General features: G+C 37.2%; 1 protein-coding gene across 1 annotated transcript in view; it reads left to right on the forward strand.

The window, feature by feature from the left end:
• Positions 1-14117, forward strand: part of lars2 (leucyl-tRNA synthetase 2, mitochondrial) — a 50194-nt gene extending 36077 nt beyond the window's left edge. Inside the window, exons 15-21 of the mRNA XM_083545432.1 lie at positions 872-975; positions 2334-2516; positions 3717-3886; positions 4671-4748; positions 6793-6904; positions 10265-10392; positions 13646-14117. Of these exons, the coding sequence (XP_083401558.1) occupies positions 872-975; positions 2334-2516; positions 3717-3886; positions 4671-4748; positions 6793-6904; positions 10265-10392; positions 13646-13825 (955 nt within the window). The 3' untranslated portion in view covers positions 13826-14117. The remainder of the gene's footprint in view (positions 1-871; positions 976-2333; positions 2517-3716; positions 3887-4670; positions 4749-6792; positions 6905-10264; positions 10393-13645) is intronic.
• The last annotated feature ends 2020 nt before the right edge of the window (positions 14118-16137 follow it).

Below are 16137 nucleotides of genomic sequence, written 5' to 3' on the forward strand. Positions count from 1 at the left end.
TAGTAATAAAATGTTTGATGAAGAATTTGATTATGATAATATTCAAGTCACACATCACAAATTGATGGATAATATTGCTTTACATAACAGTATTAAGCCTCGTTTTTTAAACTGCACAAGAAACTGATTTATTTATAATCATTTACAAAACTAGAGTTCATATCCTTTAAGAGTTTCTGAGTTTATATAAATGTCCATATAATAAGACATCACTAATGTGAAACTCAGCTGATAGACTTTAAAACGTTTAAATGTCTTGGGTTTGCTACAGTTTTATATATGGATTATGCTGTTTATTATTTTGACTGCACACACAAATTTAATGAAATACTTTGTAAAAGTTTGTTTGTCTAGTGGCTTAAAAGATCTTAAAAGAAATCGATTTATTAAGAGAAATCTAAATAGCCATTAGGTCAAATGAAATGCTGCGATTTGATGAGCAGAGTAAGTAGTTTGTGCCTGTGATGCTCGACAATTTGCAGTGACTGGGCTACATTACTAGAAGATTTAGTGCACACCATTTAGTTGCTATTACCTCCTTTTCAGCTTTGTGTGCTGTCAGTTATGGACTTTCGTGGGCGTCACAAAATGCAAATGATCTTTGCCGTGAATGCGCTTGGCAATTTGCAGCTGAATGGCATTTATCAACATGTGCACATGTCCAGAAAGAAATTTAGCCCCACTGAAACTTTGCAAGACTGACAGGAATTTTTTGTATCTGTCATGAAAAACATTTACAAACAGCTTTTTTAATAAAAAGATTAATAAATGAAGCCTGTTGAATGAGTGCAAGTCATAATATCTCAAAGCATAGCATAATACAATTTGAAGTGGACTGAAGCAATTTATAATCAATTATTTTCTTCTAAAGGGAACCATTTAAGAAGCTGCTGGTGCAGGGTCTTATTAAGGGTCAGACCTTTCGAGAAGCTGAGAGTGGGCAGTATGTGAAGAAGGAGGATATTGATTTTACAGGTGTGTGTTTAACGCTTTCACTCTGGTGCTTATTGATTATTATACCTTAAACTGCTGGTATCTTGATCCAGTTATGGTTTGCTTGTTGCTGTGGACAAAAATAGATTATGCCTCAGTGCAACTCAACAGCAGTCAGTTTAGTCATAGAAACCACTCGAGACAAATGCAGTATAAATCTCTATCTTTCCACCTGTCTATTTCTCTGTATTTCTCGCTCTGTGTCTGTCTCTGGTGAGTATTAGACCGTACATGGCTGAACTGTTGCCAGGCAACCAGGTAAACAGGGAATTTCTGTCTGGACTGTGTTTTTTTGGTATCAAAGGGATTTTGATAAAAAAAAAAAATACAAAAAATAAACACTTTCTGTGTCAGGAAGGACAGGGATGATGATTTGGTTTATGCTCTGGTTTAATAGGGTTAATAATTTAACATATTTCCCGCCTTTAGGGTTGTTTTTAAAGAAGCGATTACCGTATTTTTCGGACTATAAGCCGCTATTTTTTTCCCACGTTTTGAATCCCGCGGCTTAAACAACGAAGCGGCTAATTTATGAATTTTTCCTGTTTTTTTTCCGGTTTCACAAACTTTAAGCCAAAAAACTGAACCCCATAACATTAGACCAATGAAATTACCGAACGGAAACGAAAAAACGCACCTCACCTGTGTTCTGAGCTGCACGACATCGGGAGAAAAAACTTCCATCGGGTGATTTTTAAACGCACAACGATGCCAAAAGATAAACTCCCGAGAGAAATAGTTGTGAAAGGAAGGAGGAAGACAGTGAACAATGACTTTCTTGGTAGGCTACTGTTTAGATACGAGCCGTTGTAACGCGTTGAGTCTGGGTTAAGGGAGAGCTCGCTAACTCCAGTTGATCCAGAAATCATATAAGCACAGACAGGTTTCCAAAACTCGTGCTTTTTTATTTTTCTTGGCAACAGCGTTGAGGGTTAGTCAAAAAAACTTAAATGAGCATCAGAAAATAATAAGGACATAATCCTCAGTCTTACACACACGCAGTAATACCGGAAGAATGCAGTGCCAGGGCTATTCCCAAAATACCGCTATGCTCCTAAAGGAAGCGCAACATATTTCACCAGTTACACCGTGTGTAACGTGTCTTTGTTAAAGCCTGTGTAAAGTACATTAGTGTAGACACCTGCGGCTTATGGACAGGTGCGTATTATTTATGTTCAAAATAAAAATATTTGTAAAAATCAGTGGGTGCGGCTTATATATGGGTGTGCTTTATAGTCCGGAAATTACGGTAAATAACCTCCATTTATTAAGAGTTTTCTGCATCTCAGCTTTTTAGTCCATTTCAGACTGGTGTACATGTGTTTTTTGTTATCTTTTAGCCTCTGAGCCTGTCCAGCGTGAAAGTGGAAAGCAGCTGAAGGTGAGCTGGGAGAAGATGAGTAAGTCAAAGTACAATGGTATAGACCCTGAGGAAGTGGTGCAGCAGTATGGCATAGACACTGTGCGCCTCTACATCCTCTACGCTGCTCCCCCTGAGCAGGACATCCTGTGGGACGTAAAGAGTGAGATGTCTTTAAATTCTAATACTCTATTTTGATCCAGCATATCCCAGATCGGTTTAACTGTATAATTTATTATTTATTAGAAAGAATGAAAATGAGATGGACAGAAGCAGCTGGACCTGGATTTCTAGCTCACACAGTAGCTTGCCCCTATTCTAGTATTTTTCATGTGTTAAAACATCCTTAAATCTGCATTAGACATGCTTTAAATGTCCAGTTTCTATATAGAGTCCAGTGCTTGTTTCCAGGCCAATTATATTTACAGTCAAAATTATATAATTTAATTTAATTTTTTTATTAAAATAACAAGAAAAAAGTCTGAATCTGAGGCATTTCTCTGCTAGTCGGTGTCAGTCCAAAAACATTTTTAACACAAAATGAAAAACACGTAATAAAGAATTTAGGCTTTAGGCAGAATTCATAACAATATATAAAAATCTCTAATATTATTTGATAATTATGGGCCCAGAAATGCTGTACACATCAACATGTATATAATTTTTAACAATTCATAATGTGGGCAGGAAACTATGAAAGTTTTGACTGTACATTTGTTCAAAATGTATATTTTATGGCTTATTAAAATACTCCTACTACTCCTGCAACTAAAAAATAATAAATAACTAGTAACTAACATTATTTTTGCCCTAACAAATAACTAAATCAATTATAAGTTATGTTGAAGGGGTTTTTTTGTTTCTAATTGACTAATATTTCGTTTTTAGGGTCTTTTTTCAATCCAAAATTGTTTTGATTTTTTTTTTTTTTTTTTATATTAGCCATTCTAAAACAAAGAAAAAATGTAAACGTGTTAAATAGATTACAGAAAATGTTCTATTTCATTTTATGTGTTTATGTATACATTCGAACATATGAAATTATTTAAGATACTTTTTAAATTATAATTTAAGCTTCCAAGTTCCATACATGTTATTCATTCATTCATTCATTCATTCATTCATTCATTCATTCATTCATTTTCAGTGGTTGTGAATAAAGGTCAAACGGACAAAAGAACTTATAGTACAAAGCAAGGCATGTACTAGTAATTTGATATGGTATGTTGGACTGATTGTGTGTGTGTGTGTGTGTGTGTGTGTGTGTGTGTGTGTGTGTGTGTGTGTGTGTGTGTGTGTGTGTGTGTGTGTGTGTGTGTGTGTGTGTGTGTGTGTGTGTGTGTGTGTGTGTGTGTGTGTGTAGCTGATGCTCTCCCGGGAGTGCTGCGTTGGCAGTCTCGTCTCTGGGGGCTTGTCACTAAGCTGAGAGAGGCTCGCGAGGGCAGCGACACACCCGACCCTTCTATCCTCAACAAAAAAGAACGCTTGGAGGCACGAAAGATCTGGGAAAACAAAAATCAAGCCATTGTTCAGGTTAGAGGAAGTATTAACACTGATTATGATTGCATCTATAATGATAATGGAGAGCGTACATTGTACTGTATTATGCTCTGCGACTTATACTGAACAATATTATAAACGCAACACTTTTGTTTTTGCCCCCATTTTTCATGAGCTGAACTCAAAGATCTTAGACTTGTTCTATGTACACATGGATCATCTCGGAAGGAGAAGTGCTCACTAACACAGATTTAGACACATTTGTCCTTTTGTGAACATAGAACAGTCTTAGATCTTTGAGTTCAGCTCATGAAAAATGGGGGCAAAAACAAAAATTGTTGCATTTCTAATTTTGTTGCATTTCCAATTTTGATCAGTACAGTATATAAAACTCTTGCGAGGCTTGCACTCTTTGTCCACTTGGTGTCGCCAGAGTGAGGGCTGATGTGCCTACGTGTGTTCAATGACTTGAAAGGGACAAGAAAATGTATTAAACAGAATGTCACCATTACCACATGCCTGTTTTCCATCACTGAAACGCAACCTGATCTTAACTTCTTAACAGTAAGTGTGTAGGGGAAAATCCTCTGCCATCAATCATGTTTTTTCTAGAATAAGGGGCATCTTTTAGCACCTGCAGTTCCCCACAGCTGATTAAGGATCAGTTTCCCTAGCCCAGACCACCCAGACCTTAACTTAATCAGCATAGGAAAAGACACCACACTGTTCTTAGATCATCATGAAACTTCTGGTGTAAAAAACTTTCACCCTCAGGGCCCAATTTTTGGAATACTTATGTGTAGTGTTTGCTTGTCAGGTCACCACTCACTTGACAGAAGACTTCCTTTTGAATGCGGCAATCTCACGGCTGATGGGCCTGACCAACACACTCTCAGTAAGTCTTCCATGCACATTCATCCCTGCACACACACTCAGGACGATTGTATTAAGTCTGCAATGGTACAGCATTTATTTCACAAACAGAATAACAAAGGAAGTAGTAGGTATGTACATTATGAGAGATGTTTGCAAGACCATGTCTGGTTGTGCTCTATACGGTTAAATCCTTAGAGGGTGTAAGTGCAGAAAATGTACGTCTTTTATTTAGTTTTTTGTTTTTTTGTATGCATTTACAGATAGGTTGGTCGCACAGGTGTAAGTGGGTATTTACGTAATTAGTGTTTTCCTGTTTGAAGTGCATAGAGAGGGGGTGAGTTGGTGGGAACACTAACTCTGTGTTTTAATAATTCTCAAAGGGTTTACAGTTTCAAGTGTTTTCTCTTACGGACTTTATTCAATATAACATCAATAAATCTACATGGTTTTAAATGCTGAGAAAGGAAACGCGTCACAGAGTTTGTCCTGCTGCTTAGCCTCTCAGCGGCTATATGTTGCCGCTATACAGGGGTTAATTATTTTGTATGAGAAAACCAGCCAAAGTACACAGTTTTGCTTATTTTCTCTTTCATGACATGCCTAAAACTGGAAGGGATTTATGGTTATATGTTCATAATATATACACCGATCAGGCATAACGTTATGACCACCTGCCTAATACTGTGTTCGTCCCCTTTTGCTGCCAAAACAGTTGTGACCCTTCGAGAATTAACAGCATGAACTTCTCCAGCAGTTTAAGCTACAGGAGCTCGTCTGTTGGATCAGACCACACGGACCAGCCTTCGCTCACCACATGCATCAATGAGCCTTGACCCTGTCACCGGTTCACCACTGTTCCTTTCTTAGAGCACTTTCGTTAGATACTGACCACTGCAGATCAGGAACATCCCACAAGGGCTGCAGTTTTGGAGATGCTCTGACCCAGTCGTCCATCCATCACAATTAGGCTGTTGTCAAACTCACTCAAAACCTTACGCTTGCCCATTTTTCCTGCTTTTAACACATCAACTTTAAGGGCAAAATGTTCACTTGCTGCACAATATTTTCCACCCACTAGCAGGTACTGTTATATTCAGTGTTATTCACGGCTCATAATGTTATACGGTCATAATATAATGCCTAATCTGTGTAAGTCCTCTTTGCTGTTATAGAATTTTCCATAACAACACAGAGCACTTTGAACTTGGTTTCTTTGTAAAATGCCAACTGTTTGGGTCTTTTTAGGGTGGGGTTTTTTTTTTTGGCTGATCACCTTGTATCTTGTACATGTACCACAGCATTAAATGTAACTGAAATCCGTTCAAAGTATGGCATTGTGTTCATGAGTAAAGAAAATGTTATAATTGTGGCCCCAAGAGGATTAAATCTATCTGTGAGTTGCTGTGATGAAAAAATAAAAAAAAAACTCTTATTTTTCTTATATAAAATAAGAGGCAGCATTTTTTTTTTTTTTTAATGAAAAGGCACTCAATATAATAAAAGTAATTTGTCTTCTGTTGTTATATTTGCTTCCCATTGTGGGTTTGCAGACGTCTAACGGTATTATTACATGATGCTATTCGGTGTACACTGAGGTGTATTATCTTCAAAGTAGATTTTATGTGCTATAAATTGTACATAAGATATTGTCTAATCTCACTGGCCGCACCTTAATTATAACATTTATTTTTACTTGTTTGCTGGATGTAAGTCTGAGTAATAAGTCACTTATCCACTCATAATAGAGGCTAGAAAACCAGTGTAGATGAATTATATGCATATAAAGATGCCTTGATGACATTTCTAAGTATGTAGGGATTCTCTCCTCTCCTTTAATCAAGACCTGTTCTAAACAAAGTTATGTTATGTGCACATATGGGACAATGATTATGCATTTTTTGCGTTATATGATGTATTTTATGTTTGCAATTGTTTTTTCTTTTAATCTATATATTTATTCCTTATGTGCTGCATGTTGATAATCCACAACTTGATTTTTTTTTTTTTTTATCCCCCCTGCTTGCACCTGGGCACAAATCTCTATTTTCATCTCTCTCTTATAGCAAGCATCTCCTCGTGTGGTGCTACACAGTGTGGAATTTGAGCAGGCCCTAGTCTCGATGTGTGTGATGGCTGCACCCATGGCTCCTCATCTGACCTCTGAGCTTTGGGCAGGTAGGTTTGAGCATAAAAAAAAAAGGTTTAAGAAGTATTTATCCCCATTAGCTTTCTCTAAGAAATACCCATGCATTTTAATCCCAGGTATAACTTGCGTGCAGCCTTTGTTATACTGAATTCCACATGGATCAGTGGTTTATATTAACACCAGATTCGCAAAGAATTAAACAAGGAAATAAAGAGCAGACAGATTTAGAGCGTCTTAACTGATCTAATTCCAAAACATTTATTCCACCTTCAAGTATGTTAGGAAAAAAACAACTGTGTATGTTTTTTTTATTTTATTTTCCATTGTGAAAGTTGCTGATGATTGACCTACATATATTGTATATACAAGAATATTGGAAAAAAATCTTCAATGTGCCTTGGTATCCATTCTACATATCTCTGGATTTGCACTTGAAGAGCGAACAGCATTTTTGAAAATTTTGTGATGTTCTGTCTTACACAACCAGTCCAAAATCTTTCGTGGAAGCTCGTCTATTGAGATCTGGTAACCATAAAGGCTAAAGCATGTCATTTATACTATTTTTACTTAAGGATATCAATGATTTATCATTGGATAAAGGTTATCAGTCAAAAGATTTTTGTTGCTTTGCAGTTACTGTTTGTCTTAAGGGGGCAAGTGGCAGATGAACATGCATACAGAAAGTTTCCAGAGTATAACCAAGTCCCAAGATTTTCCTCACTGTATGGGTCAAGGGTTCAGCCCTATACGGTTCTCTTGATGCACACCACACATGCATTTACCCACTGTTTAGCATTATAGGGAAGGATGACTCATCTGATCATATCACCTTTTGCACAAACCTTTAAATCCTACTATAATCTTCTTATTTATGTAGTTGGGGACAAACTGTTCTTGCTGAATGTCTATCACGCCTCGTATTGAAATATTCGCTCACATGGAGAACAGATGCTTTTCATTGCCTACTCCACAAACATCACAGTCATGTGAATGTGCACTTTTTTCGCCACAGTTTCCTGGTGCTTTTTGAATAGGTTTAAATGCAGATGTCACTTCAGTCATTGTTCCTATTTAAACAGTAGCCAGTCGAGCGGGCTTGAAGACTTCCGTCCTTACAACAATATTGAACCTTGTTTCAAATTCATTTAAACCTGTTATCTAACAAAGATCTTCATTCAGAATTTCCGTCACATGGCCCTGCTCAGCATTTTTATGACACATAATAATAGTAATAATAATACAAAATAATAATAATGTGCACAATAATTATTGTTACTATTAGTATACATTAATTTAATGCTTTTTTTTTATCTAGTTATTTAGCACCTTTCATTTTAAAAGTATAGAAGGTATTAAAAAGCATATAAGAATAAGCAACAAAGCATATGGTGTTCAATAAAAGAAGAAACATTTGCATTAAACATTAAGAGAAAAATAAATTCTTCACTTATTGTAGTATTTGCTTGTTCAAAGTTTAAGCATCGAAATAAAATGAATAGGAAATGATGATGAAATGATGTTGAAATTCTTATATTCATTCCCTGATCTTAAACCCATGTTTTCATGGAAGGTGGTAGCTTAGTGGTTAAGGAATTGGACTTTGAATCCGAAAGTTTAAATCCCAGCCACACCAAGCTGCCACTCCTGAGCCCTTGAGCAAGGCCCTAAACCTCATAGCTGTTTAGGTGTATGAATGGCATAAATGTAATTCGCTCTAGTTAAGGGCATCTGCCAAATGGCATGAATGTTAATGTGAATAAATGTCTTTAACATGTAGCAATAGAACAATAAACAATAGAATTGGCCTTGTTGTTACAGAACTATCAGAATAAATTGTATTAACACAAAACAGTCTACACTACTAAAGTGGGAGAACTTTTACAGTGAAAAAGTGGTAATTGCTTAAGTATTCAGCCCCTATATTGTAAAATGCATTGGCTGCTTCTCTGCTTCAGTAATGTCCACTTTACTTAGTGACTTTTTGTGAATGTCCTCAAGAATGTCATTTTTGTTCCATTTTATTCTCATAAACTCTCAATGGCGTTTTCAAAGGTTACAAGTTTTGTTATTCCCAAACCCTGACTGAATATTTTTTTTACTTATTTTGCTAGCTCTTTGGTCTTTATGCTTCTATTTGTTTAGGTATGCTCACTCTTCTTTCAGGAACTGTTTATATAGAGAACACATGACACTTTAACTGCACACAGGTGAACAATTTCTTGTAGCAACTGGCTGCATAAGAACCGATTTAGGATTTTCACAGGAACAGGGTGAATTTTTTTTCGTTTTTGTATTTTTATTTCTGAATAATAGTGCAAGCCATATTGATTTCCTCCCACTTTAGTTACAGGTTTTAACATCATCTGTGTGTTTGTGTTTACACATCATTTGTATAATGACACTTGTGGAGTCAGACAAAATAAATCATTACATGAAAAGTATCAATTTGTAGAATATTTGGCATAGAGACAACCTACTCAAGAGTTATGGGCTGTGGAAAACACCGGAAGAAACTGGGGAAACAACTGTCCGGTACATCCAGCTATTGTCGCACATGTAATTTGGACACAAGGCCTGAACTTCTCGGCCTCTGCATGGACACATCCCCATTCTCTTGCTGATAACTGCAAGGAATGCTCACAATAGAGAGACAGGATGGATATGTGTGTGTGTGTGTGTGTGTGTGTGTGTGTGTGTGTGTGTGTGTGTGTGTGTGTGTGTGTGATGGGGGTCGATATGCATTTATTTAATTAATAAAGAATATTATGTGATTCTGTAAGAAAACACAAAATCAAATTGTGTAGTGAGAGCAGAATATCTTATTGTTCCATTTAAAATTAAATTACAATTGTGCACCATCCCCCATCTACCCAACATCAATACGTAACCTCACACAAACACACTAGGACAAAGTTAAGCGGAAACACATATCCTTCCTGAAGAAATGGTGTGGGTCATAGAGAGAATGCTAATTTGACCATGTCCCAGGAGAGAGGGCCTTGCCAACTGATCCCAGTGTTTTTTGCGTTGCAAATTCAATTACGGACTGCATACATGAGTCCTGAGTGCTCGCCCTCATTCTTTATCAAAACTCTATCTCATTCTAATGCAAAGGAAATTTGCATTAGGTAAGTGCCTTTTTACACATTATGGAAAAGAACAGAATAGTATAATCCATAGTGCATTTGTATATTCTTGGACAAAACCTGGTTTGGTGAGTGTTAATGTATTGCCAATGCAGTGTACAATCTACAATACAATATCAAGTCATTAAAAGTAAAGAATAGGAATACCATTATTATTGTCTTCATAAGTATTATGTATTATTATTGTTGTTGTTATTAATGGGTCTTTATAATAGACAAAATCACTCTCTCTATGGCTCTCAGGGTTGTCACAGGTGAGAAACCCTCTCGATCCCACTCTCTTTGGGAGTGGAGATGTGCTGCAGCAGCGCTGGCCTACCGTGGACCCGGAGTACCTGCAGACTCCTGACACTGTCGAGGTGTCTGTACGGGTAAGACACACAAATCAGTTTGCATTACACACCAGGTATCTAAAACGTTTTTTCCACATATTGGAATAATAATAAAAAAAATGACTTTACTTATTAACTATAAATACAGTATGCTAGTAACGGCCTTGTTATGACGTGAATTCCGTCTTATTAAATCTCCTCTACTGTTCTATAATATGTGTTAAACAGGCCTGACAGGCGCAACCCCCAAGACTACCGAGTACGAATGATCTACTGTCTTCAAAAGCCTACTGACTCTCTCAGTGTTAACTTAGGAACATGAGTGTGTGTGATCCTCTAGAGAGTCTGCTGGAATGCAGGAAGCGAAACTATCTCCTCCTAACGAGACCAGTGTGTCTTCTTATAGCATGTCTGTAATTAATCTGGGTGGGAGGCTGTGTAGAAGTCCCTGGCCTTTGAATCACTTTGATGGTTCAACAGTATCAAGAGCTTTTTTTCGAATACTCTAGTGACAGACAAACGCACTTCTCTGCTTCAGTTTAAACCGAGAATTGACTTTAGTAAGTGTGCATACAGTAGATAAAATTTGACTGTGAAGGCTGTATGTATGTATGTATGTATGTACATTGAGTTAAAGATCAGACATCCTGTATGAATGCTCAGTTGGGATATCAGTCTGTGGTATAGTATATGATCTTCTTAACATAATATTAATTATTACATAATAGACCAATTTGCATTTTCAAATGATTTTATTAAAATTGATAGTATTTCAAATGCTGTTGATTGACCTGTAGGTAAAAATGCTCCATTGTTCTTATTGGTTGAATGTTCGCACTTTCATATTTTACACAAATCTTCCAATTGAGCAGATTTTCGTACTATGTCTGTTTATTAGGAACACTAAACTAATACTGGGCATGGTCTCATTTTACTCTCAAATCAGCCTCAATTCATCAGGAAATGGATGCCACTAGATGTTGGATACAATCCATTGGGCTTCTGGTCCCTTGATATAATTGCATCATGTATTTCCTGCAGATTTTTTAGGTGCATTCCTATGCCACACAGCTCTCGTACTATCACATCCCAAAGAGGTTCTAAGGATTCAAAAGAGATCCATTGACTTAGTTACTGTAGCTTTTCTGCCCGTTCTCATCAGCAGGCGTTTCTGACCGCAGAACTGCTGCTCACTGGATGTTTGACTGTTACATGTCAAAATCCCAGGGGATCAGCGGGTTTTAAAAAACCCAAACCAGCCCATCTGGCACCAACAATCATGCTACGGTCAAAACCACTGAGATCACATTCTGATGGTTGACATGAGCCTTACCCAAAATTGTTGGTTCAAATCTGCATGATTTTATGCACTGCGCTGCCACATGATTAGCTGAGAGAATTGCATGAATGAATACATCTACTCACACAAAACACCCACATATGAACTACATACACACAACCACCCACATGTATATAAATATAATAAATGAACTGTAAAAGATGTGTGGGATTTTGATCAGCCAACTGTATATACTGAACCTGTGTTAGATTCAGACATAATACCTGCACTTATACTCACAGAAACTAGCATTTACCCCATTTTTTTCCAGATAAAGACAATTCAAAGCATTGTGCTCAACTACATTTTCTTCTATTTGGAATGGTTCAAATATAGACTTAGGAGCCAGCAAGGATAATAAATATTTCCAAGGCACCTGTCTTTTATCTTCACACACCATTACGCAAATCTCTGCTCCTTCTGGCTCTTTCCTGTTCTCTGTGACATACATCCTCTGTCTTTCTTACATGCACACAGACACACACTCTCGCTCCTTCTCTCTCTGGGTTACTTTATCTCTCCCAGTCACCCTTTCTGTCCCTTACTCTATCTCTCTGTCAATCTATCTCTCTCTCTATCTAGCTCCATTTTACAGTTTAAACTGATTTATAAAAAGTTGTGTATCCAGGACCCTAGTTTATTAAAAGCCTGCTGCAGTTTCTCAAACTGTTTTCTAATCCTGTGTGTGTGTGTGTGTGTGTGTGCGTGCGTGCGTGCGTGCGTGCGTGTGCGTGCGTGCGTGCGTGCGTGCGTGCGTGCGTGCGCGTGTGTGTGCGCCCGTGTGTGTGCGCGTGTGTGTGTGTGTGTGTGTGTGTGTGCATGCGGAGGTGTCCTCCCCCCCGGCTCTACCCTATTAAGACTTACTGGTGAGGTGAGCTGGCTTTGTGGGCTTATGGGTGTGCATACTGCAGTATTTTGGGAATCCCCTGCCTAGTTGCAGAAGTTAAAGTAGTTCATGCCCTGTAATGACCCACAAAGCAGGGCGGCTTCTGTGGTAGAATAGTACCCACACACACGCAGGAAGATTTTATCAAAACACAAGTGGTCTCACTTGATCTTGGCAAATGCAGGAACCATATGAGGAATAGGGGCTGATTGTTTGTCCATTCATCTGCAACGTCAGGAAAATATTTTAGATTTTTATTAATCAAAAGAAATATGAATCAAGTCAAGTGTATTTTTATAGCGCTTTTCACAACTGACATTGTAACAGATAAGGTGAATGATGTGTATTTACCCCTGATGAGCAGCCAATGGCGACTGTGGCAAGGAAAAACTCCCTTAGATGTTATGAGCAAGAAAGCTTGAGAGGAACCAGACTCATAAGGGGAACCCATCCTCATTTAGGTGATATCTAGAGTGTGATTATAGTCTTTAAACAATACAAAACACTGGCGAGTGAGAACTAACATGAACACTGGAATGTAAGATTATGAGTAATGTACTTTCTACAGTCTTTTACAGTCAGTTGAGATTTGAGGACCAGGAGCTACTGAGCAACTCATAAAATAGCTCAACATGATCATAGATCCCAGCATCATTGTAGTAATTGCCATTTTGAGGTGTGTAAATGTATAAAACCCTTGTATGCCTTATATCTGGAAAATACAGAATTATCAGACATAATTTTATGTTCACAAGATCCTAATATCCATGTTTTTTTGGGGGGGGTTTTTTGCAATCTTTATGATTTTAAATATTTGTTAAGTCCAGAAGTACTTGGACAGTGACACATATTTCACAAATAAATGTGGTTGAAGTGCACCCACCTTAAGCTTTACCTCAAGAAGTTCTACAAAATACTATTGATCATTACAATTGATTTTTTTATCGTATTTGACCTGCTGGGACTTATTTATTCATATGAATGACATTTTGCCCTGATTTGTAAACACTTATTTTACTGTTGATTCTTTAAAAAAATGGTCAAACTTTTTTTTCTTCCCTTCTCAGATTAACAATAAGGCATGTGGGAGTGTGACTGTGCCTCGCCAGGCGGCTCAGGATGCTGAGAAGGTGCGAGAGCTAGTACTCAGCAGTCCACTGGGCATGAAGCTTCTTGCCAACCGGGTCATTAAGAAAGCCTTTCTCTCTCCCAGGACTGCTCTTATGAACTTCTTAGTGGACGAATGAAGAGTGTGAGAAAGAAGGAAACCATTATGCTTTTCCGGTATGCAAATGGTCAGATGAGAGGATCTCATTAAAGATCTCCAGACAGAGTGAGAGACAATGCCTTTGCACTTGGGCAGAGGATTGTATTGAGAACGATGAACAATGTTCAATATCTGTTTTTAAATTAAAGCCTAGGTTTTTTTTGTTTTTTGTTTTTTATAGAATATAATCTTGACCTTGATGATCATCTATTGAATGAGAAAAGATGTCTGTCAAGATAATAATGGATATTAAATTCTACTGATTGCTTGTCCCTGTTTGTTCTTTATTTTCAGTGTTCTAGGTCTTTTTGGTAGCAATTTTCATTGTTATAATAATATATCTTACATTTCCTCTTACGAAAAAGGATGTCTTATAAAACTGCCAATCCCTAACAGATACCCATCCTTGTAGAGATTGTGAAATTATTAGAGAGATGAAGAAATGGAGAGGCTGCTTTACTCTTAGAATCCTGCTAGTACCTGTGACTAGAGTCAATGACAACTGAGCTTTATGTGACTCATTCTGTCCTCTTTGGATCAGTGAGTTATATTTGGAAGGTCTAGACCTGTTCTTTTCATTTTTCTCTTTCAAAGTGATGGCTGTCGTTTAAAATCAATCCAACCCACCGAAATGAATAACTGCTGAGTCAGTTGTTCTTGTACTGAGGCTTAGAAGCTTGTGTTAGGGATTCACTTTTGTCATCAGATTTATTTTACTTTTTAATTAACTGCCAATTTTGCACCTGAATTTATGTGTCAAATTGCTTGAAACCCGTAATTAATTAGTTTCATGTGCTGCATTTGCACAACAGATATTCGAATAGACTACTGTCTATGTTGGCTTGCAGGTCAGCCAGGTTCCTGTTTGTGTATTTTGTATCCACAAGTCCATCAGCAGTTCTTTTTTGGAGAGAGCACAATCATCACATTGCAGCAGCAGTGTAACTCTGTGTCCCTGTCCTCCCCTTCCTGTCGGCTCCAGTGGGCATTATCACCGTGCTGAATGGGAGACAGCAGTCTCTCTTGAGTTTCCTAACTTTATCCCCACAACTGCAGAAGGATTTTCTTGGCCTTTGAGCAATAAAAAAAAAGAACAATATCCGAGTAAAAACATAAAAGCCCCTCTTTTATGTTGCAAGAGGAGCTAGGCCTCCTGGGTATTGGAGTCCAGGGGGTGTTTCAGAATCATACAGTAGTTCTATTGTTTGGGTTTATTCACATAACACAGCCAGATGTCATTCTCAAACCACACATTACTTATTTTTACAATCAGATCTGCATGCTCTGAAAACTATTCCTTCCCCTGTGTTCCATGGGAACATCACAGTGACTCTCTGGTGTTATACCACTGAATAATATCAATAAAACTAAATAAAACAACCATTTTTTCAGTCCTCAAAGCCGCTGTCTTTTGCCTTTTAACACTTTCACAAGACAGGAAATCTGACATGACAGTGATCAACTTTTCTTGCACAAGTACTTTTTATTTCCTTTTCTAAGATAGTAATATATTTATGCTTTCCTTTGTATGTTTTATTTTTTATTTCTGCAAAGGAAGCATTTTCATTCCCCCTTTCACCTTCCGCAGGTGTTCCCTGGAACTCAAGGCCTTATTTGAGTTTATTTTTATCCTGTATTTAGGATTGTGACTGCAGTGTCTAAATCAGTTTTGCTTTTTCATCCTGTGAAGATTTTAAATTTTTTTTAGGATTTCAGAGTTTTACTAATGGATCATTGATGCTTTAGATTTCAAATTAGACATCTGCTTTATTTATTTACTGTAGATGTGAATATGAGGATGTACTCAGTGGTGAAACTGGGATTCATGGAATGTGCATTTATGCAATTTATTGGTTGGGTAATAGCATAATAGCATTCATATATATATATATATATATATATATATATATATATATATAAAATCCATGGCCATGATAAGAAATAGATAACTGGATTTAATTTAGCTAACAAGTGGGTGCCTAGATCTTTTGAATTGCTTGTTTGTCAGTTTTGTTATGAAAACTCATCTCTATATAATGTACATAATATGGATACTGAGCGTCTTTTGCTTTAATTATTGAATACTTAAGTTAATGTTTGCCTTAACATTACCTGTTCTATTGCATCATTTTTATTATAATCACTATTACACCATCCTGTCATTTCCATTTCCATCAGATTTATTCTCCACCCATACACCAAAGATGTGTACACAAAGCAAAGGGCTTTCACTTGACTAATTAAGACAGTCTTTGTGTTGAAGAAGACATGTTGCAACAGGGAATTATTAAT

This window comes from Silurus aristotelis (assembly GCF_946808225.1).
Source record: "Silurus aristotelis genome assembly, chromosome: 1".
Classification (NCBI taxonomy): domain Eukaryota; kingdom Metazoa; phylum Chordata; class Actinopteri; order Siluriformes; family Siluridae; genus Silurus; species Silurus aristotelis.